Consider the following 23,641-nt stretch of genomic DNA (forward strand, 5'->3'; position numbering starts at 1 on the left):
AGATAGATAGATAGATAGATAGATAGATAGATAGATAGATAGCATTTTGTCCTCAAAGTTGACGTGTTTGAAGCAGGAAAAATTGGAATGAGTGTAAGGATTTGAGTTTGACGACAGCAAAATTGTGACGTCTAGACGACTGGGTCAGAGCATCTCCAAAACTGCAGCTCTTGTGGGGTTTCTATCAAAAGTGCTCCAAGAAAGGAACAGTGGTGAACTGGCAAAAGGGTCATGGAAGGCCGAGGCTCATTGATGCATGTAGGGAGCGAAGGCTGGGCCGTGTGGTCCGATCCAACAGATGAGCTCCTGTAGCTCAAACTGCTGAAGAAGTTCATGCTGTTAATAATCGAAGAACTGTTTTGGCAACAAAGGGGGACCAACACAAATTGCAAATTAAATGAATCATTTTATTTGACATTACACAAAGGTTATACAAAAGTTAAGGACAAACACAACACAAACATACAGTATAATTCATGCAAAACGCCTGTTGCACTTCAGCCTGTATAGTAAATAGTGCGAATAAAAAGGGACGTCGTGGAAGTGGTTTTCATTTATAAAGGGCAGTGCAGTTCTTTTCTAACATGTTTCTACACAAACTTGTGTCAAAATTATAAAATCAGGAGTGACCTCCTTTTAAAGAACTGGTCCGAGCTGGTCCAAAAACGTTAAAAGTTTATGAGCCGGTAAACTGATCAGTGGTCCAAGGCACTACAGGGAACTTACATTGTTTTGAAATATTGGCACTGTCAGGATAAACACAGTTATAACGTGAGGATGCTAGCAAAGCAACACAAGTAAAGCACCACACACACACACACACACACACACACACACACACAATTTCTTATACAATCAAGTCTGTCTATTGGCTTAGCCAAAAATCTGTTCTCTTTCAGGGCCTGTTTGCACTGTGGTATTGTAGTGCCATTAATACAGGATTGTCATGAAGGTATCTACAAAGGTCTATAGATGGTAAAACACCCTGGAGGTCGGGTGAAGAATTTCTTCACACATTCCTAGTCACAATATTACAGCACGGTTTTTGGCAATGGCAATACTGAGCAGGAAAATTGCATTATTTTTTCATTATCGTTGTTATGCATCCTGTTTGTAATATCTGGCCCTTTTTGAATCTGAAACACAATTTTCTAACTCCAGATCAGGGATTGTCAGGATCAATTAGAAATGGTACTTATAAAATTAGAAACTTTCTCCCTTTCCTGTCAATCTTAAGCAATAAAGAAACTATTCTAAAGTAATTTATGTTCAATCTGTTACTAATGACTGTTAATATGTGAATCTACAAACACATCTACAGTCTTTTTCTTGGAAATTCATGTCCAGAAACGAAAATGCTTTTGTAAAGTGTTCTTTGGATAGTTACAAGTTTTTCTCATAAGGAAACTCTTTGCTCCAGCATTCTAAAAACGCCTTCCCCCCAGATGGCCTAACTTTTTTCTTTTTTTTTTTCCCCTGAGATTTTCTTTTTCCTCCCACTTGATCCACCACTGCAAAAAAGAAATTACCAAAAAAAAAAAAAAAAAGCTAAATCCCGCAATCATTAAAAATGTTAAGGAGAAAATAATTTTCTCTTGGAGTTAAATATCTGGAAATCTGATTTTCCTCTTTTTTTTCCCAAAAGCAAAACAAAAGAACTCCCTGAAAGTTAAATAATAATCAAAAACAGCTCTACAGCCATACATTTGATTTCTGTCTCCCTTTTAGCAAAGCTTCATCAATGACTCTAAACCTTCCAGGCATCTGTTTAAAAAATACATAAAAAAAATACTAATTTGGGCAACTTAAGACTGACTCAGTGTCTGAACAATTTACTGGGCTGGGGATTTCCATTGGCAGGGGCACTGGTGTGTAAGCGATTTAAGTTGCATGTTGCTTGGAATTAATAGGTCATAAAAAGTCATATGATTATCGTTAAGCCACGATAAAGCAATGCATGTGCTACTTAGTGGATCTAATCGCATGTCCTCGTAATGGTCACTTATGGTTTTCAAACTGCCTGAGTGATTCACAGCACTGACAACATACAGCCTGGGACTTAGCACTTAGCTCTCATCAGCACGTAATTAGTTATTATTGTTCTCATGTGGTCAGGAGGGCTGAGTCATGATCATGGTCGGTTGGGGGAGTGTGCTGGTCTTCATGGCCGTTTCATAGGATGGTGGAGGCTCCATGTCCCAGGGAGGTGGAGTTCCAGGTAGGCTGTGGAGACTGGTGAGTATCGGAGAGGGGCTCTGGGTCGAACGCCGCTCTTCCGCTGAAGCCCTGCGGATTCTGTCCAGCCTCCTGCAGATGATAAAAAAGAGAGATGACATGCAGTTTCCCTCCTCAGAGCTTGCTCTAAATCAGTGGTCCCCAAACCCCGGGCTGTGAACCGGCACCGGTCCGTGGGTCAATTGGTACCGGGCCACACAAAAATAATTCATTATTTTTTTCCATTTTATTTATTATCTGATTCTGAAAGATGTTTTATTTTTGGAAATTTCCAGATTCTCTCCACCACATCTGTCTATGACTCACTCTTGATGCATGTCAAGATGTTTGCCACAGTCACATGTCTCACCTCCATCCTCTACCTTCTTAAAGGGGCTGCTCCGGCCGCTAACACATAATACATTACCGCTAAATTCAAACCCCCAAGCGAGCAAAATGAACAAAAAAACAACACAGTGGATTCACATTTATTTATTATTATATTTAATTTTTTATTCCGGTCGTTTAATTTTATTTTGTTGTATTTATCTACCACACTTTAAAGGCCGGTCCGTGAAAATATTGTCCGACATTAACTGCTCTAAATAACGTTTACTTCAGGTATCTGTTGAATAAACATCCCAGCTGGACAACTACTAATAATTTTTTGTTAATAGTATTCAAAAACCCTGTATTAAATTTTCTACTATAGACCAACTCTGTTTAAAGAAAGTCTTCCATTTGTACTCCAAAAGCATTATTAAAAGGCTTGAAGACTTATTATACAGTAGTGTAAATTGCATTATTTATTTCAAATTCAACAATACTCTAGGTTAAGCTCAGACCCTGGGCAAAGACGTATATCCTATATACAAAGTGACATGAAAGTATATGTTATTATTTACAATGTATTATTAAGCCGTCATCTTTCTGGCTTTGTCTAACAAACAGAGAAGCTACACAGATGTCTTTAACTCAAACAGAGAAAGGACAGATCCTGTCTACCTGCAGCCAGATCTTCAATCAAGTCTTTCAGCTTGCCAGCAGTTGAATAAAACATAATAACTTCATTACTCATTGCCACAAGCATTTTGGCCTTATTATATTTTCAGGTTTTTTTTTGTTTTTTTTTACTTTGTGCTGCTTTAAATATTTTAATAAACGATCCAAATAGGCCTGCTTTTTATAAACAGGCATTATCATGTGGTTTGGGCAGGAATCAACAAAGACCCAAACAACCGAAACCTGGCATGACTTTATGGGAATGCAAAAAAAATTGCAGCCAATTGGCTCATGGGACTTAGTGGAGTAAACCCAATGTTTTAAACCCAATAAGTTTATACAGTCAGCTGGAGTGTTTATTCTTTCATACAAACTTATTTAATGCCAGAAAAGAGATAGCGGAGGGGAGGAAAAGGGACCCTCTAGAACATTTAAGATAAAGTCAGCAAAATGCTCGCTCCAGCCCTTGCAAAACTCGCTTTCCTATTTCAACACGTGCATACAGCTGTCTCTGGTTTCTGTTAGCATTTGTTTTCCTAATCATACCATTATCATCAAGAAAGCACAGGGATTTGGCAACAGACGCAACTCATGTCCTCTTCAGCCTAGTTCTGGGACACGAGCTTTATCAATGTGTTTTAAGTACGGTCCGGTGTGAGACAAACCAAAATCTGACAGTTTGCCTGCTTTTGTTTTGCTCTCAGACACGGACCAAATTAAGAAGAGGGAAGTCATTGAGCAACCATTGAGTGTCTTGAACTACTGATTTTAGCGAGCTCAAAGAGGTCGGAGAGCAACTAACATCGTCGCAGAAGTTCAAAATGAACGAAGAAGAAAAAAAAAACTAGATTTCTGTCTCAGATCTGATGTGTATGGCAACCGGTGCCTATTTCAGCTCCAGCAATTTGCATTGTAAATCAGAAGTTTATAGAAGAAGTAAGTGCTGAGTTTTTTGGCTTCCCCTCACAATCTGGGCTTTCGACTGAGTTTAAAAAAAAAAAAGGGTCAGAGTTAGGACAGGGTGCTGAACTATCGCATCTGTCATCCACTAAGGGACCACTTTTTTTAAATTTAATAGTGTAATTACGACGCGTTACTCTTTTTTATAAACATAAAAAAAACACTTAAGCTAGATGGCATGGAAACTCAAACAGCCCAAACCTGCAACCATTTTCATTTGATTGTTTCAGCGTCTTTTGTTCTGTTTGCTTTTCTCTCGCCTCACCGTTATGTTACTCATTAACCCTCAGGCTCTGTTTACTTCACAGCGACGGATGTTCCAGATAATCTCGTCTCATCTCATTTGATTCCTCTCATCTCATAGTGTGAACGAACAGCGAATGAACACTCCTGGTTTCACGTCATTCATTGTTCCATTTTAAAAGAGCCATAGAAATAGGGCTTTTTTTTTTTTTTTTTTTTACCTCTGCAAAGCGATGGCTTGCTCATACGTGTACTGGGTGCCGGTGCGCGAGTGCAGCAGGAAGTGACCCGGGATGGTCATGTTGTGGTTGCTGTTCTTCATGACTCTGCAGAACGAGTAGATGAGAACCCCGAAGCCGAGGACAGAGAGGGCTGACCCGAATGCACCAGCAAACATCATGAGGACAACGCCAAGAGCCACCAGCAGCACCCCCACACTCACCAGAGCTCTGTGGGTCAAAGGCACACGCCTCCGCTCCTCTGAGCCATCACGCTCGGCCTCACTGCCCGCCACGCTGCTAAAACCAGGTGTCAGTGTGTGTGTGTGTGCAGGTGTGGCTATTAATGTGTGTGTGTGTATGGGCGTGTCCGTACAAAGGGGTTATTTTGGACAGAGCACAGCACAAAATTCCAGGTCAGCCTGGTGTCAGCTCATGTCCCCAGAGATCAGTCGTGGAGAAGAATCACCTAGAGCAGTGAGGGGAAAGAAACAACAGATCATGTAGAATTAATGGAGGGATTAAATTATATATATATATATATATATATATATATATATATATATATATATATATATATATATATACACACAAGACGTAAGGCTCTATGCGGCGAACAAAGCTTTTAGTCAAACATGCAATTGAAATTGTCAGAAGGGACTGATTTTTTATTTTATTTTTCTGAACCATTTTTCACTAGAGTGCTCCGGAAGCTCGTGTTATATAGCTACTTCTTGATAAACCCACTAATGTAAAAACCTAACCACAAAAGTGAGCAAGTGCATCATAGAGTAGTAATATGAATTAAAAAAGATTTGTTCGATCAAAAATGGTGTATTGGAGACCACTTTTTTGGACCTTCTCAGTGTAAAGGAATAATATGTGATATGAAGGAATAATATGTGTGTAATGTAACACTTAAGTTGTCTTTGTGCTTTGAAAGGACATCTCTCACACATACACAAAATCTAAATTGCATTTCGCTGTAACATTTTCAACATTTCGCCAACTATCCTGCTAGGACACTCTGATGTGCATTTATTCCATTTCTCCAGATGTTGTATTTCATGGACGCCATTGGTTGACTTAAGTTTGACACAGTTCCTATGTATGAAGTTGGAGTAATGCTGGTTTGCATGACCAAAACAACCATCGGCTAATTGTACGAATCGTTTTTTTGTGTTTCGAAATATTTTTTTCTGCTGTTTAAGAAGCAAAAACAATGTTAGGGACTTCTGTTGTCACATGATATCAGAGTGTGATGTCCATTGTCCTTACCACAACTTCAGGTATGGGTGATCTGACACCACTGAAAGAAGACAGAATGGCAAGCAGATGATTCCTGTATATTACATTACAGCTTAATATTATATTACAAAACACCAGAATGACTCATTTAAAACATGAATGTCTCTCCTGGCCATTTTAGAGGCCTACATGATGTGCAGACGGATACAAACATTGCTTTTGTGTGTGTGTGTGTGTGTGTGTGTCATTTGCAACAACCAAAGCTTTCACATCAGTAAATGCAAAAGGTTGTTGGTATGTTCTTCTAATGTTCTCGCGGCTTACCTTGTTCCTGTAGTGTCTTAGGATGTCTGTTTCTTTGGTAAAAAAAAAAAAATAAAATAAAATAAAAAAAGGTTTGAAGATGAACGTTTCGCGGTGTTGAGGTCTATAAAAGAGGGATAGAGAGATGGAAACGAGCGAACACGAGCCGCGCAGCTGCAGCCGCAGGCACCACCGCCGAGTCCCTCATTTCCTGTAGGATCCAGCGGGAAAGACCAAAAAGAAGCAAGATCGCGCTTGTTTCGTCGAGGAACAAGAAGGCAGTCCCATTCATGCTCGACTTTTGTGCCTTCTCTGCCTCCCCTTCCCTCTCTCACTCTCAAAAAAAAGGAAAAGAAATCCCCTAGAAAGGCCTTTAACGTCGCTAGAAAGCGCGGTTGGTCCTCAGTGCCTGAGCCGCTCCTCACTGTCCCACAAACGGAGGAAGTTCTAGAGAGCGCACAAAGACATCAGGAATCTAAAATCTGCGTTTACACACTGTCCCAGACCATGAATGAGCAGAATTTCTAGCCATGGTGGAAAGAATTAACCGATCATCGCTGTCTCTTGTTCTAGTCCATTCTCCTTTGTGTTGGGGAGGGGATTTCATTTCCTCCTACAGCATTCAGATCATGACCAAGCTGAAAGGAGTAACCAGTCCACTGTATTCAGGCCTTTCAGGTTTACAGCACAGGGTTTTAGTCTGGGATTAAGTTGTGCAGCTGTGGTCAGAAATGATGCATTTATATTTTTTATTTTTATTTTTATTTATTTTTTATAATAGTGCCAGTAATGTAGGTCCATTCATTGTACATATTTTTGGTGTCTTCAGTAAGTAAAGCATCAAGTCAAGAAGCTTTTATTTGTCATTTCAACCATATATAGCTGACGCAGTACACGGTGAAATGAACCCAGAACCCTGATGCTACATTAAACAACAATCACAGAAACTAAAATACACAGGGCTAAGGAATAGTAAGGGTCCTCGCCACAAGTGCATGTGTGCAACCTGATGCAAACAGTGGAAAGACAACACAAGACAGTTCAAGGCAACACAGGACAGTGCAGGACAAAACACAAAATAGCTCCGCAAGTAAACCTGTTGTAACAAGACAAAGTGAACAAAATTGAACAGTAGCCAAAATGTATACAAAATGTTGTGCAAAAGAGCAATATAGCAGCAGTTGAGGAAAGATGTGCAAAAATGGCATGTAAACAGTTTATGTTTATGGTGATGAAGTATGTATGGTAATGAAGTATGTATTGCCCAAACTTATTGTATAGACACCTGATTATCAGATTATCATGCTGTCTAATCGGCGGCACTGATTTACACAGATTTGTGAACAATATTTAAGAGAGGCCTTTTATGTACATAGAAAAAGTCTTATAGAATCTTTGTGTTCAGCTTATGGAAAAATAGGGGCAAATACAAAAGTGTTGCATTTATAATTTTATTCAGGATAAATAAAAATGTGTTAAACTTTATTTGTAATGAAAATTCCTTTAATATATATAGAATATAGAATAACAGTTTTACACTCTCTTGACACCCGGACAAATACTTTGTCGTGCCGCTTGTAAAACTTTCCAAAGTTGTTCTTCCCTGGTTTGAGATTTCTTTCTGACCTTTCCGAACTGTGATCTCAGTGCAGTTCAATTGGAATTAGGTGTGGTGACTGGGTAGGCCATTCCATGAAAAATAACACAGCCAACTGTTTGCTCTCTGAATAATGTGTACAGAGTTTGGATGTATGCTTTGGCTTAATTCTTGTATGGTGAAGTTTTAATTGGCTGCAGTCCAGACACAATTGTATGGTGGTGTATTGAAGTATAGAATGGTAGCCATGTTGGCTCAGTATTCCTTTTACCCAGAAAAAGTCTCCAACATTCCCTGCTACAAACCAACAGAGGTGGCAAAAATGCACACATCCTTCACTCAAGTTGAAGAACAGATACTCCTGTTTTAAAAGGTAAAATTTGAAGTACTGGCTACACTACTACAATTTAAAGTAAAGCAGTTTTGGTTCTGACTTGTACCTAAGTAAAAAGTAGCCATTACCACTACCTGTTTTAGTGTCACACTGGTAACTGAACCTCACATCATATTAATATATTAATACTAGAGCTGTCAATCCATTAAAATATTAAAATATTTTAGCTTAATAGCAACTTTTATTTGGTCTAAATGTACCTTAAATTAACACTTTTCATGTTTTTAATACACTTACTAATTGTTTTAAATATATTAATTTCACTCAAAATCTCTCCCTTAGTTATTAATTATGTTAAACATTAAATATAAATTAAATATTTATTTAATTGTTTTACACTTTCATATATTAAAATTATTCCTTTAATATAAATGTTCTTCAAGAATTATGTTTCGGTTCCGGTTGCTTTCCCTCAGTTCGAGGTAGTTCGATGGAGTTAATAATTATTATTATTATTTTTACCTAATTTTGTTACCTAATGAATTAATCCAGGCCAAACAACCACCATATAGAACACAAGCAGAGAAAAGATGATGATAGTGATCAGGAATGTCTCAGTTCTCAGTCATGTTTGCATCGCTCCCTCTGTCTCATCCACATTAACCCCAGAATTTTTGTTGCCTTCTGTTGCGCTTGTTGTTAGCTTCATAAATTAGTCTACATCTGTGATGTTTGAGAGCCAGGAAATCATACACCATTTGGTAGATTGAAAAAGCCACAAAATGACAGGAAATAGGTCGATGTGCTGAAAAAAGGCGCCACTGACGAAAAATATTGATCATGTCACCCTTATCGATAAAAACTAAAGTAACGAGCCTGTTTGGAAAATGTAAGTAGAAAGTGCGGATATTTCTGTAACAAATGTAATGAGTAAACGTAAAAACTTCAAAAAATAAATAATAAAGTGCTGATACCAGAAAAACAAAAGTACAGTAACAAAGTATTTGTTCTCCATTACTTCCCATCTCTGCAAACCAACCTCAAACCATTAGGCCTCCACCTTTATGTTTTGCTGTGGGTGTGAGACAGTCTGAGAACAATTCAATTCAGTTTTTATTTGTATAGCTCTTAACAATGGACAATGTCCCAAAGCAGCTTTACAAAGATAAATAAGTTATGACATTTGAATTTATATGTTAGCGGCTATAAGTTTAGTGCCTATAAGTCTATCCCTCAGTAACATCTCTCGTGTTCTATGACATAAATAAGTTCTTCAAAAGTCAAAAATGTCAAATTTCTTCCATGGATTCACCGACCATTTGTTGTTTGTTCTTGCCTTTGACCTAGTTTGTTACAGAGACCATGCATGTGACTCAATAACAATAAAAGACTAGCACTTTATACACACACGTGTACCTTTAAAAATGTAGAAAAAATTTATTGTTACATATGGACTATGTACTTTTAAAGCTTTACTGTAACAGATAATCAGAGGACACATTACATCACCTTCATATGTTTCCTTGATGTATCATTGCACTTGTGATAGTTTATTCTCTTTTATAACCATCTCTCCTGATTTGTTACAGATTTTGTAACCTGTAACAAATCTGCTGGTGTAACTATAAACTGTCAAATGAAGTTATAAAGATTTTAATGTAATATTTCTTGATCAATAAAAAAACAAATATTGATCTGTTATAATATTGATGCTGCCCCGTGCAGACTCACCACTGGTGTCCCACAGAGGTGGGAAGTAACGAAGTACAAATGCTTCGTTACTGTACTTAAGTAGATTTTTTCGGTATCAGTACTTTACTCCACTATTTATTTTTCAGACAACTTTTTACTTTTACTCATTACATTTTTACACAAATATCTGTATATATATCTATCTATATACAGTATATATATATATATATATATATATATATATATATATATATATATATATATATATATATATATATATATATTTATTTATTTATTTATTTATTTATTTGGCTGTCAAAATTAAAATTATTTTAAACGGCACAAAATTTTTTCCTTTCTTTACTTAGATATAAAATAAATAAATTAACTCCAGATAAAAATATTTTTAATCAGTAAACTTTTGTTTTATTTCTGAGTCTCAAATCAAACACCAAAATCCGCCATGATTCTCACAATTAACCCTCTGGGTGGCGTTTTGTGGGTTTTTCCCTCATAATGGCGACACAAACTTAAATTACTGTCTTTATTGATAGTACAGATAAAAACAATACATCATTCAAATCTGTAAAATGTCTATAATTTATATATATATATATATATATATATATATATATATATATATATATATATATATATATATATATATATATATATATATATATATATATATAAAAGCTTCCTGACTTGACTTGAAGAGGTGCATTTTCTCTGGTATCACCTCATTAACTGTCCGTGTGGAAACATAGCAAAGGCTCTAAATGATGTCCACACATCTCTGCACTGATATAGCCTTTATATTGAATCACTGTACATATGCTTAAATATATATCACATGCTGTAAATATGATACATGTTTAACACCTCCAAGCTGCCAGTTTTGGGCACCTGAGCAAGCCCTTAACTCACTACTGCTCATTTAGTAAATTAGATCATTAAGAGTCGCTCGGGATAAACACTTCCAACAGGAAGTGGCTATATCTCGCTATCTTTGTCTCTCTATTTTCTTTATCTAATTGTCTCTGTGTCTCTTTAAGTAAATGTCTATGTCTCACTGTATATGTCTCTCTATTGCTGTCTCTCTTTTTGTTTCTCACTCTTTCTAAAACTGTGTCTGTGTCTCTTTGTCTTTGTCTCTGTCTTTCCTGCTTACTTACATGTCTAACAAAGTTTTGAGTTTTGAAGTAAAGCCATTAGTGATCTATGATGAAAGACTTCCCTGGTTCGATTCTTACCTCTAGTTTCATATTGAACATTATAAGAAGTTTTTAAAAACAGAACAATAAAAGATCTTTAAAATTGGTTGCTGGCAAATCATGGTATATCAGTGGTGCAGGTGTTGGAGATGTGATTCTTGTACCTGAGTCACTTCTCATAGACTTCGAGTTACTGAGAAAATGTACAGGAAGGAGAAGTTTTGACCCTCTACCAACATGATCTACGAGAAAACACTGGTCTCCTAACTATATAAAAGCCAAGGGTCCAATAAGCAAAGGCTTGTTTGCCTCTCCTGTGTTGGTGTAATGGTCAGTGAAGTAGTCACTGCTATCTGACTCACCCGGTTCGATTCCTACCCCTTAGTTTTCCTTTAAATTGTTTAAAAAGTTTTTAAAAAGAAACAAAAAACGTCCGTAAAATCAGTTTCTTGTAGGAGATCCTGTGGCTCAATTGGAAGAGCTTTACCTCTAGATTGAGAGGTTGCCGGTTCAAACCCCGGCAAGGGCTCAAAGTTAAGAGTGTGGAAGGTTCGGGTGGCCGTAGTGAGGAAGGTGTCAGAAATGGCTGCATCGAAGGTTGGATGTGGTTTCGGAGGACGTATCCTGAAGCAGGGGGCAATATCCGGGCATCTGGTGTCTGAGAAGCGGAAAACAGGGAGTTATGAAGCAAAAAAGTACTTAGTTTTGCATATATAGGGAAAAATTCTCACAAAAACCTATCACCCTCACTTTTTCTGAGGCTGTGAAGCAACCATTTTTCACAGGCTTTGTTTACAGTCAACTACCTCATTGCCAACCAGACATTACTTTCCACACAGCTTACCCAGTGTGGGGACAAGCCAGATTCGAACCAGCAACCTTTGAGCTCAGAGGCAAGGCTTTTATCACAAAGCCATCAAGTCCCACAAGAGACCTTCTTTTTTTGGGGGGTTTATCGTTTGTTTCATGCTCCAAAGCAAAACATTTAGACCAGAAAGAAAGCAGGATTCAAACCCTGAATCCCACCAATAGCGAAATACCAGTCTTAACCCACTGAACCATCGGGAAGGACCAGCTGCGATGATTGTTTAGAGCAGTTGTATCTTTTCTTTCAAACCATCAACACAAGAATATAATGCTAAAGACAGACATAGGAAGCAAACCCATAACGTGACTAGCAGGGACAAAGCAGGATTCAAACCCTGATTCACACCATTAGCAAGGAACCAGCATTAACCCACTGAACCATCAGCCGGGAAGCTTGTTTAGAGCAGGTCTATCTTTCTTTTTAACCCTTCAAAACAAGAATAAGAAGATGTAGGAATCAGAAATTTAACCTACCGCATGACTAGCAGACAGAAAGCCAGGTTTGAACCCTGACCACCAACATTAACAAAGTACCAGCCTTAACCCACTAACCACACTTGGTGAGGACAGGCTAGGAAGCTTATTTAGAGCAGGTCTATCTTTCTTTTCAACCCATTAAAAACAAAAATATATTGCTAAAGAAAGATGTAGGAAGTGAATCCTGATCGTGACTGGCAGACAAAAAGCAGGATTCGAACCCTGAACCCCACCAAAAGCAAGAAACCTGATTTAATCCACTGAACCATCAGGGAAGACAAGGCAGCAAGGTTGTTTAGAGCAGGTCTATCTACCTTTAAACCATCAACACAAGAATATAAAGCTAAAGAAAGATTTAGGAAGCAGGAACATAATCTACATCGCAACTAGCAGGCAGAAAGCAGGATTCAAACCCTGATCCTCACCATCAACGAGGCACTAGCCTTAACCCACTGAACCATGGAAGAGACCAGACTGGGACGCATGTTTAGATGAGGCACAGGCCTTAAACCACTGAGCGACCACTGCTGAAAAGCATGTGTGCTTTTTGGAGGGTTCATACTTTGTTTCATGCCAGCGCAGTAAGAAAGAAGGCATGTAGGACTGGCTTTGAAACCTTATCACCAGCGTGGACTATATTAAGGACCATGTTCAGGCACAAGCCTTAACCCACTGAGCTACCACAGAAGTGCCTTTTTTTTTGGTGGAGTTATCTTTCATTAAAGACCAGGAAATCAAGATCATCAATCAAGATTAATCCAACACAGAAAGGACAGAATTGAAATGTTTTCAGAGGGGACGAGGTCCAGAAGTTTTGTTTAGCAACACAGCAACCAGCTCGACCAGGAATCAAACTCTCAAACTCATCCTTGTGGGGATACTGACATTAACCCACTAGGCTATCACATCTATCTATCTATCTATCTATCTAGCTATCTGTCTGTCTGTCTGTCTGCCAGTCAGTCAGTCAGTCAGTCAGTCTGTCTCTAAATGATGTCCACACATCTCTGCACTGATATAGCCTTTATATTGAATCACTGTACATATGCTTACATATATAACATGCTGTAAATATGATACATGTTTAACACCTCCAAGCTGCCAGTTTTGGGCACCTGAGCAAGCACTTAACTCACTACTGCTCATTTAGTAAATGAGATCATTAAGAGTCGCTCGGGATAAACACTTCCAACAGTAAGTGGCTATATCTCGCTATCTTTGTCTCACTGTATATGTCTCTCTATTGCTGTCTCTCTATTTGTTTCTCACTCTTTCTAAAACTGTGTCTCTTTGTCTTTGTCTCTGTCTTTCCTGCTTACTTACATGTCTAACAAAGTTTTGAGTTTTGAAGTAAAGCCATTAGTGATCTATGATGAAAGACTTCCCTGTTTCGATTCTTACCTCTAGTTTCATATTGAACATTATAAGAAGTTATTAAAAACAGAACAATAAAAGATCTTTAAAATTGGTTGCTGGCAAATCATGGTATATCAGTGGTGCAGGTGTTGGAGATGTGGTTCTTGTACCTGAGTCACTTCTCATAGACTTCGAATTACTGAGAGAATGTACAGGAAGGAGAGGTTTTGACCCTTTACCATCATGATCTAAGAGAAAACACTGGTCTCCTAACTATAGAAAAGCCAAGAGTCAAATAAGCAAAGGCTTGTTTGCCTCTCCTGTGTTGGTGTAATGGTCAGTGAAGTGGTCGCTGCTATCTGACTCACCCGGATCGATTCCAACCCCTCAGTTTTCCTTTAAATTGTTTAAAAAGTTTTTAAAAAGAACCAAAAAAGGACCTAAAAATCAGCTTTTTGTAGGAGATCCTGTGGCTCAAATGGAAGGGCTTTACCTCTAGATTGAGAGGTTGCCGGTTCAAACCCCGGCCAGGGCTCAAAGTTAAGAGTGTGGAAGGTTCGGGTGGCCGTAGTGAGGAAGGTGTCAGAAATGGCTGCGTGGAAGGTTGGATGTGGTTGCGGAGGGCGTGTCCTGAAGCAGGGGGCAATATCCGGGCATCTGCCCCCCCCGTTGTCTGAGAAGCTGAAAACAGGGAGTTATGAAGCAAAAATGTTCAAAAAAGTATCGACTTAGTTTTGCATATATAGGGGAAAAATTCTCACAAAAATCTATCACCCTCACTTTTTCTGAGGCTGTGAAGCAACCATTATTCACAGCCTTTGATTACAGTCAACTACCTCATTGCCCACCAGACACTACTTTCCACACAGCTTACCCAGTGTGGGGACAAGCCAGATTCGAACCAGCAACTTCTGAACTCAGAGGCAAGGCTTTTATCACAAAGCCATCAAGTCCCACAAGACACCTTCTTTTTTGAGGGGGTTTATCGTTTGTTTCATGCTTCAAAGCAAGAAATTTAGACCAGACAGAAAGCAGGATTCGAACCCTGAACCCCACCAATAGCGAAATACCAGTCTTAACCCACTGAACCATCGGGAAGGACCAGCTGCGATGATTGTTTAGAGCAGTTGTATCTTTTCTTTCAAACCATCAACACAAGAATATAATGCTAAAGACAGACATAGGAAGCAAACCCATAACGTGACTAGCAGGGACAAAGCAGGATTCAAACCCTGATTCACACCATTAGCAAGGCACCAGCATTAACCCACTGAACCATCAGCCGGGAAGCTTGTTTAGAGCAGGTCTATCTTTCTTTTTAACCCATCAAAACAAGAATAAGAAGATGTAGGAACCAGAAATTTAACCTACCGCATGACTAGCAGAAAGAAAGCCAGGTTTGAACCCTGACCACCAACATTAACAAAGTACCAGCCTTAACCCACTAACCCCAATTGGTGAGGACAGGCTAGGAAGCTTATTTAGAGCAGGTCTATCTTTCTTTTCAACCCATTAAAAACAAAAATATATTGCTAAAGAAAGATGTAGGAAGTGAATCCTGATCGTGACTGGCAGACAAAAAGCAGAATTCGAACCCTGAACCCCACCAAAAGCAAGAAACCTGATTTAACCCACTGAACCATCAGGGAAGACAAGGCAGGAAGGTTGTTTAGAGCAGGTCTATCTACCTTTAAACCATCAACACAAGAATATAAAGCTAAAGAAAGATTTAGGAAGCAGGAACATAATCTACATCGCAACTAGCAGGATTCAAACCCTGATCCTCACCATCAACGAGGCACTAGCCTTAACCCACTGAACCATGGAAGAGACCAGACTGGGAAGCATGTTTAGATGGGGCACAAGCCTTAAACCACTGAGCAACCACTGCTGAAAAGCATGTGTGCTTTTTGGAGGGTTCATACTGTGTTTCATGCCAGCGCAGTAAGAAAGAAGGCATGGAGGACTGGCTTTGAAACCTTATCACCAGCGTGGACTATATTAAGGACCATGTTCAGGCACAAGCCTTAACCCACTGAGCTACCACAGAAGTGCCTTTTTTTTTGGTGGAGTTATCTTTCATTAAAGACCAGGAAATCAAGATCATCAATCAAGATTAATCCAACACAGAAAGGACAGAATTGAAATGTTTTCAGAGGGGACAAGGTCCAGAAGTTTTATTTAGCAACACAGCAACCAGCTCGACCAGGAATCAAACTCTCAAACTCATCTTTGTGGGGATACTGACATTAACCCACTAGGCTATCACATCTATCTATCTATCTAGCTGTCTGTCTGTCTGTCAGTCAGTCAGTCAGTCTGTCTCTAAATGATGTCCACACATCTCTGCACTGATATAGCCTTTATATTGAATCACTGTACATATGCTTACATATATAACACATGCTGTAAATATGATACATGTTTAACACCTCCAAGCTGCCAGTTTTGGGCACCTGAGCAAGCACTTAACTCACTACTGCTCATTTAGTAAATGAGATCATTAAGAGTCGCTCGGGATAAACACTTCCAACAGTAAGTGGCTATATCTCGCTATCTTTGTCTCACTGTATATGTCTCTCTATTGCTGTCTCTCTATTTGTTTCTCACTCTTTCTAAAACTGTGTCTCTTTGTCTTTGTCTCTGTCTTTCCTGCTTACTTACATGTCTAACAAAGTTTTGAGTTTTGAAGTAAAGCCATTAGTGATCTATGATGAAAGACTTCCCTGTTTCGATTCTTACCTCTAGTTTCATATTGAACATTATAAGAAGTTTTTAAAAACAGAACAATAAAAGATCTTTAAAATTGGTTGCTGGCAAATCATGGTATATCAGTGGTGCAGGTGTTGGAGATGTGGTTCTTGTACCTGAGTCACTTCTCATAGACTTCGAGTTACTGGGAGATTGTACAGGAAGGAGAGGTTTTGACCCTCTACCATCATGATCTAAGAGAAAACACTGGTCTCCTAACTATAGAAAAGCCAAGGGTCAAATAAGCAAAGGCTTGTTTGCCTCTCCTGTGTTGGTGTAATGGTCAGTGAAGTGGTCGCTGCTATCTGACTCACCCGGATCGATTCCTACCCCTTAGTTTTTCTTTAAATTGTTTAAAAAGTTTTTAAAAAGAACCAAAAAAGGACCTAAAAATCAACTTCTTGTAGGAGATCCTGTGGCTCAATTGGAAGAGCTTTACCTCTAGATTGAGAGGTTGCCGGTTCAAACCCCGGCCAGGGCTCAAAGTTAAGAGTGTGGAAGGTGTCAGAAATGGCTGCGTGGAAGGTTGGATGTGGTTGCGGAGGGCGTGTCCTGAAGCAGGGGGCAATATCCAGGCATCTGCCCCCCCCGGTGTCTGAGAAGCTGAAAACAGGGAGTTATGAAGCAAAAATGTTCAAAAAAGTATCGACTTAGTTTTGCATATATAGGGGAAAAATTCTCACAAAAACCTATCACCCTCACTTTTTCTGAGGCTGTGAAGCAACCATTATTCACAGCCTTTAATTACAGTCAACTACCTCATTGCCCACCAGACACTACTTTCCACACAGCTTACCCAGTGTGGGGACAAGCCAGATTCGAACCAGCAACCTCTGAACTCAGAGGCAAGGCTTTTATCACAAAGCCATCAAGTCCCACAAGACACCTTCTTTTTTTGGGGGGTTTATCGTTTGTTTCATGCTCCAAAGCAAGAAATTTAGACCAGACAGAAAGCAGGATTCGAACCCTGAACCCCACCAATAGCGAAATACCAGTCTTAACCCACTGAACCATCGGGAAGGACCAGCTGCGATGATTGTTTAGAGCAGTTGTATCTTTTCTTTCAAACCATCAACACAAGAATATAATGCTAAAGACAGACATAGGAAGCAAACCCATAACGTGGCTAGCAGGGACAAAGCAGGATTCAAACCCTGATTCACACCATTAGCAAGGCACCAGCATTAACCCACTGAACCATCAGCCGGGAAGCTTGTCTAGAGCAGGTCTATCTTTCTTTTTAACCCATCAAAACAAGAATAAGAAGATGTAGGAACCAGAAATTTAACCTACCGCATGACTAGCAGACAGAAAGCCAGGTTTGAACCCTGACCACCAACATTAACAAAGTACCAGCCTTAACCCACTAACCCCAATTGGTGAGGACAGGCTAGGAAGCTTATTTAGAGCAGGTCTATCTTTCTTTTCAACCCATTAAAAACAAAAATATATTGCTAAAGAAAGATGTAGGAAGTGAATCCTGATCGTGACTGGCAGACAAAAAGCAGAATTCGAACCCTGAACCCCACCAAAAGCAAGAAACCTGATTTAACCCACTGAACCATCAGGGAAGACAAGGCCGAAAGGTTGTTTAGAGCAGGTCTATCTACCTTTAAACCATCAACACAAGAATATAAAGCTAAAGAAAGATTTAGGAAGCAGGAACATAATCTACATCGCAACTAGCAGGCAGAAAGCAGGATTCAAACCCTGATCCTCACCATCAACGAGGCACTAGCCTTAACCCACTGAACCATGGAAGAGACCAGACTGGAAAGCATGTTTAGATGAGGCACAAGCCTTAAACCACTGAGCGACCACTGCTGAAAAGCATGTGTGCTTTTTGGAGGGTTCGTACTTTGTTTCATGCCAGCGCAGTAAGAAAGAAGGCATGTAGGACTGGCTTTGAAACCTTATCACCAGCGTGGACTATATTAAGGACCATGTTCAGGCACAAGCCTTAACCCACTGAGCTACCACAGAAGTGCCTTTTTTTTTGGTGGAGTTATCTTTCATTAAAGACCAGGAAATCAAGATCAATCCAACACAGAAAGGACAGAATTGAAATGTTTTCAGAGGGGACAAGGTCCAGAAGTTTTATTTAGCAACACAGCAACCAGCTCGACCAGGAATCAAACTCTCAAACTCATCTTTGTGGGGATACTGACATTAACCCACTAGGCTATCACATCTATCTATCTATCTAGCTAGCTGTCTGTCTGTTTGTCTGTCTGTCTGCCAGTCAGTCAGTCAGTCAGTCAGTCAGTCTGTCTCTAAAGATGTCCACACATCTCTGCACTGATATAGCCTTTATATTGAATCACTGTACATATGCTTACATATATAACACATGCTGTAAATATGATACATGTTTAACACCTCCAAGCTGCCAGTTTTGGGCACCTGAGCAAGCACTTAACTCACTACTGCTCATTTAGTAAATGAGATCATTAAGAGTCGCTCGGGATAAACACTTCCAACAGTAAGTGGCTATATCTCGCTATCTTTGTCTCACTGTATATGTCTCTCTATTGCTGTCTCTCTATTTGTTTCTCACTCTTTCTAAAACTGTGTCTCTTTGTCTTTGTCTCTGTCTTTCCTGCTTACTTACATGTCTAACAAAGTTTTGAGTTTTGAAGTAAAGCCATTAGTGATCTATGATGAAAGACTTCCCTGTTTCGATTCTTACCTCTAGTTTCATATTGAACATTATAAGAAGTTTTTAAAAACAGAACAATAAAAGATCTTTAAAATTGGTTGCTGGCAAATCATGGTATATCAGTGGTGCAGGTGTTGGAGATGTGGTTCTTGTACCTGAGTCACTTCTCATAGACTTCGAGTTACTGAGAGATTGTACAGGAAGGAGAGGTTTTGACCCTCTACCATCATGATCTAAGAGAAAACACTGGTCTCCTAACTATAGAAAAGCCAAGGGTCAAATAAGCAAAGGCTTGTTTGCCTCTCCTGTGTTGGTGTAATGGTCAGTGAAGTGGTCGCTGCTATCTGACTCACCCGGATCGATTCCTACCCCTTAGTTTTTCTTTAAATTGTTTAAAAAGTTTTTAAAAAGAACCAAAAAAGGACCTAAAAATCAACTTCTTGTAGGAGATCCTGTGGCTCAATTGGAAGAGCTTTACCTCTAGATTGAGAGGTTGCCGGTTCAAACCCCGGCCAGGGCTCAAAGTTAAGAGTGTGGAAGGTGTCAGAAATGGCTGCGTGGAAGGTTGGATGTGGTTGCGGAGGGCGTGTCCTGAAGCAGGGGGCAATATCCAGGCATCTGCCCCCCCCGGTGTCTGAGAAGCTGAAAACAGGGAGTTATGAAGCAAAAATGTTCAAAAAAGTATCGACTTAGTTTTGCATATATAGGGGAAAAATTCTCACAAAAACCTATCACCCTCACTTTTTCTGAGGCTGTGAAGCAACCATTATTCACAGCCTTTAATTACAGTCAACTACCTCATTGCCCACCAGACACTACTTTCCACACAGCTTACCCAGTGTGGGGACAAGCCAGATTCGAACCAGCAACCTCTGAACTCAGAGGCAAGGCTTTTATCACAAAGCCATCAAGTCCCACAAGACACCTTCTTTTTTTGGGGGGTTTATCGTTTGTTTCATGCTCCAAAGCAAGAAATTTAGACCAGACAGAAAGCAGGATTCGAACCCTGAACCCCACCAATAGCGAAATACCAGTCTTAACCCACTGAACCATCGGGAAGGACCAGCTGCGATGATTGTTTAGAGCAGTTGTATCTTTTCTTTCAAACCATCAACACAAGAATATAATGCTAAAGACAGACATAGGAAGCAAACCCATAACGTGGCTAGCAGGGACAAAGCAGGATTCAAACCCTGATTCACACCATTAGCAAGGCACCAGCATTAACCCACTGAACCATCAGCCGGGAAGCTTGTCTAGAGCAGGTCTATCTTTCTTTTTAACCCATCAAAACAAGAATAAGAAGATGTAGGAACCAGAAATTTAACCTACCGCATGACTAGCAGACAGAAAGCCAGGTTTGAACCCTGACCACCAACATTAACAAAGTACCAGCCTTAACCCACTAACCCCAATTGGTGAGGACAGGCTAGGAAGCTTATTTAGAGCAGGTCTATCTTTCTTTTCAACCCATTAAAAACAAAAATATATTGCTAAAGAAAGATGTAGGAAGTGAATCCTGATCGTGACTGGCAGACAAAAAGCAGAATTCGAACCCTGAACCCCACCAAAAGCAAGAAACCTGATTTAACCCACTGAACCATCAGGGAAGACAAGGCCGAAAGGTTGTTTAGAGCAGGTCTATCTACCTTTAAACCATCAACACAAGAATATAAAGCTAAAGAAAGATTTAGGAAGCAGGAACATAATCTACATCGCAACTAGCAGGCAGAAAGCAGGATTCAAACCCTGATCCTCACCATCAACGAGGCACTAGCCTTAACCCACTGAACCATGGAAGAGACCAGACTGGGAAGCATGTTTAGATGAGGCACAAGCCTTAAACCACTGAGCGACCACTGCTGAAAAGCATGTGTGCTTTTTGGAGGGTTCATACTTTGTTTCATGCCAGCGCAGTAAGAAAGAAGGCATGTAGGACTGGCTTTGAAACCTTATCACCAGCGTGGACTATATTAAGGACCATGTTCAGGCACAAGCCTTAACCCACTGAGCTACCACAGAAGTGCCTTTTTTTTTGGTGGAGTTATCTTTCATTAAAGACCAGGAAATCAAGATCAATCCAACACAGAAAGGACAGAATTGAAATGTTTTCAGAGGGGACAAGGTCCAGAAGTTTTATTTAGCAACACAGCAACCAGCTCGACCAGGAATCAAACTCTCAAACTCATCTTTGTGGGGATACTGACATTAACCCACTAGGCTATCACATCTATCTATCTATCTAGCTAGCTGTCTGTCTGTTTGTCTGTCTGTCTGCCAGTCAGTCAGTCAGTCAGTCAGTCAGTCAGTCTGTCTCTAAAGATGTCCACACATCTCTGCACTGATATAGCCTTTATATTGAATCACTGTACATATGCTTACATATATAACACATGCTGTAAATATGATACATGTTTAACACCTCCAAGCTGCCAGTTTTGGGCACCTGAGCAAGCACTTAACTCACTACTACTCATTTAGTAAATGAGATCATTAAGAGTCGCTCGGGATAAACACTTCCAACAGTAAGTGGCTATATCTCGCTATCTTTGTCTCACTGTATATGTCTCTCTATTGCTGTCTCTCTATTTGTTTCTCACTCTTTCTAAAACTGTGTCTCTTTGTCTTTGTCTCTGTCTTTCCTGCTTACTTACATGTCTAACAAAGTTTTGAGTTTTGAAGTAAAGCCATTAGTGATCTATGATGAAAGACTTCCCTGTTTCGATTCTTACCTCTAGTTTCATATTGAACATTATAAGAAGTTTTTAAAAACAGAACAATAAAAGATCTTTAAAATTGGTTGCTGGCAAATCATGGTATATCAGTGGTGCAGGTGTTGGAGATGTGGTTCTTGTACCTGAGTCACTTCTCATAGACTTCGAGTTACTGAGAGATTGTACAGGAAGGAGAGGTTTTGACCCTCTACCATCATGATCTAAGAGAAAACACTGGTCTCCTAACTATAGAAAAGCCAAGGGTCAAATAAGCAAAGGCTTGTTTGCCTCTCCTGTGTTGGTGTAATGGTCAGTGAAGTGGTCGCTGCTATCTGACTCACCCGGATCGATTCCTACCCCTTAGTTTTTCTTTAAATTGTTTAAAAAGTTTTTAAAAAGAACCAAAAAAGGACCTAAAAATCAACTTCTTGTAGGAGATCCTGTGGCTCAATTGGAAGAGCTTTACCTCTAGATTGAGAGGTTGCCGGTTCAAACCCCGGCCAGGGCTCAAAGTTAAGAGTGTGGAAGGTGTCAGAAATGGCTGCGTGGAAGGTTGGATGTGGTTGCGGAGGGCGTGTCCTGAAGCAGGGGGCAATATCCAGGCATCTGCCCCCCCCGGTGTCTGAGAAGCTGAAAACAGGGAGTTATGAAGCAAAAATGTTCAAAAAAGTATCGACTTAGTTTTGCATATATAGGGGAAAAATTCTCACAAAAACCTATCACCCTCACTTTTTCTGAGGCTGTGAAGCAACCATTATTCACAGCCTTTAATTACAGTCAACTACCTCATTGCCCACCAGACACTACTTTCCACACAGCTTACCCAGTGTGGGGACAAGCCAGATTCGAACCAGCAACCTCTGAACTCAGAGGCAAGGCTTTTATCACAAAGCCATCAAGTCCCACAAGACACTTTCTTTTTTTGGGGGGTTTATCGTTTGTTTCATGCTCCAAAGCAAGAAATTTAGACCAGACAGAAAGCAGGATTCGAACCCTGAACCCCACCAATAGCGAAATACCAGTCTTAACCCACTGAACCATCGGGAAGGACCAGCTGCGATGATTGTTTAGAGCAGTTGTATCTTTTCTTTCAAACCATCAACACAAGAATATAATGCTAAAGACAGACATAGGAAGCAAACCCATAACGTGGCTAGCAGGGACAAAGCAGGATTCAAACCCTGATTCACACCATTAGCAAGGCACCAGCATTAACCCACTGAACCATCAGCCGGGAAGCTTGTCTAGAGCAGGTCTATCTTTCTTTTTAACCCATCAAAACAAGAATAAGAAGATGTAGGAACCAGAAATTTAACCTACCGCATGACTAGCAGACAGAAAGCCAGGTTTGAACCCTGACCACCAACATTAACAAAGTACCAGCCTTAACCCACTAACCCCAATTGGTGAGGACAGGCTAGGAAGCTTATTTAGAGCAGGTCTATCTTTCTTTTCAACCCATTAAAAACAAAAATATATTGCTAAAGAAAGATGTAGGAAGTGAATCCTGATCGTGACTGGCAGACAAAAAGCAGAATTCGAACCCTGAACCCCACCAAAAGCAAGAAACCTGATTTAACCCACTGAACCATCAGGGAAGACAAGGCCGAAAGGTTGTTTAGAGCAGGTCTATCTACCTTTAAACCATCAACACAAGAATATAAAGCTAAAGAAAGATTTAGGAAGCAGGAACATAATCTACATCGCAACTAGCAGGCAGAAAGCAGGATTCAAACCCTGATCCTCACCATCAACGAGGCACTAGCCTTAACCCACTGAACCATGGAAGAGA

General features: G+C 39.8%; 2 protein-coding genes and 1 long non-coding RNA gene across 3 annotated transcripts in view; 1 reads left to right on the top strand and 2 right to left on the bottom strand.

Annotated features, from left to right (window-relative positions):
- The window catches only part of LOC310738371 (ciliary microtubule-associated protein 2-like), a 365,395-nt gene that overhangs the window by 281,422 nt on the left and 60,332 nt on the right, over window positions 1-23,641 (bottom strand). The gene's annotated exons all lie outside the window — the stretch shown is intronic.
- Window positions 387-6,820, bottom strand: LOC310738396 (uncharacterized protein). Its single transcript, XM_083563386.1, has 3 exons — window positions 6,210-6,820; window positions 4,641-5,106; window positions 387-2,307 (listed from the first exon to the last, which is right to left on the bottom strand). Exons 2-3 carry the CDS (start codon window positions 4,817-4,819, stop codon window positions 2,112-2,114), a joined length of 375 nt encoding a protein of 124 aa, XP_083419512.1. The 5' UTR covers window positions 4,820-5,106; window positions 6,210-6,820; the 3' UTR covers window positions 387-2,111.
- LOC310738401 lies at window positions 2,831-4,622 on the top strand. Its single transcript, XR_014537079.1, has 2 exons — window positions 2,831-4,152; window positions 4,485-4,622. It is a non-coding gene; the product is annotated as an uncharacterized lncRNA (long non-coding RNA).

This window comes from Silurus aristotelis, assembly GCF_946808225.1.
Source record: "Silurus aristotelis genome assembly, chromosome: 15".
In the NCBI taxonomy this organism is placed as follows: Eukaryota; Metazoa; Chordata; class Actinopteri; order Siluriformes; family Siluridae; genus Silurus; species Silurus aristotelis.

What these genes read in the sequence shown, in the direction of transcription:
- LOC310738396 (XM_083563386.1), bottom strand. Translation starts at nt 4,819, where the DNA reads ATGATGTTTGCTGGTGCATTCGGGTCAGCCCTCTCTGTCCTCGGCTTC. An exon ending in CAAGCCATCGCTTTGCAGAG is followed by an intron (nt 2,308 to 4,640) that starts GTAAAAAAAAAA and finishes TATCATCTGCAG; the next exon opens with GAGGCTGGACAGAATCCGCA.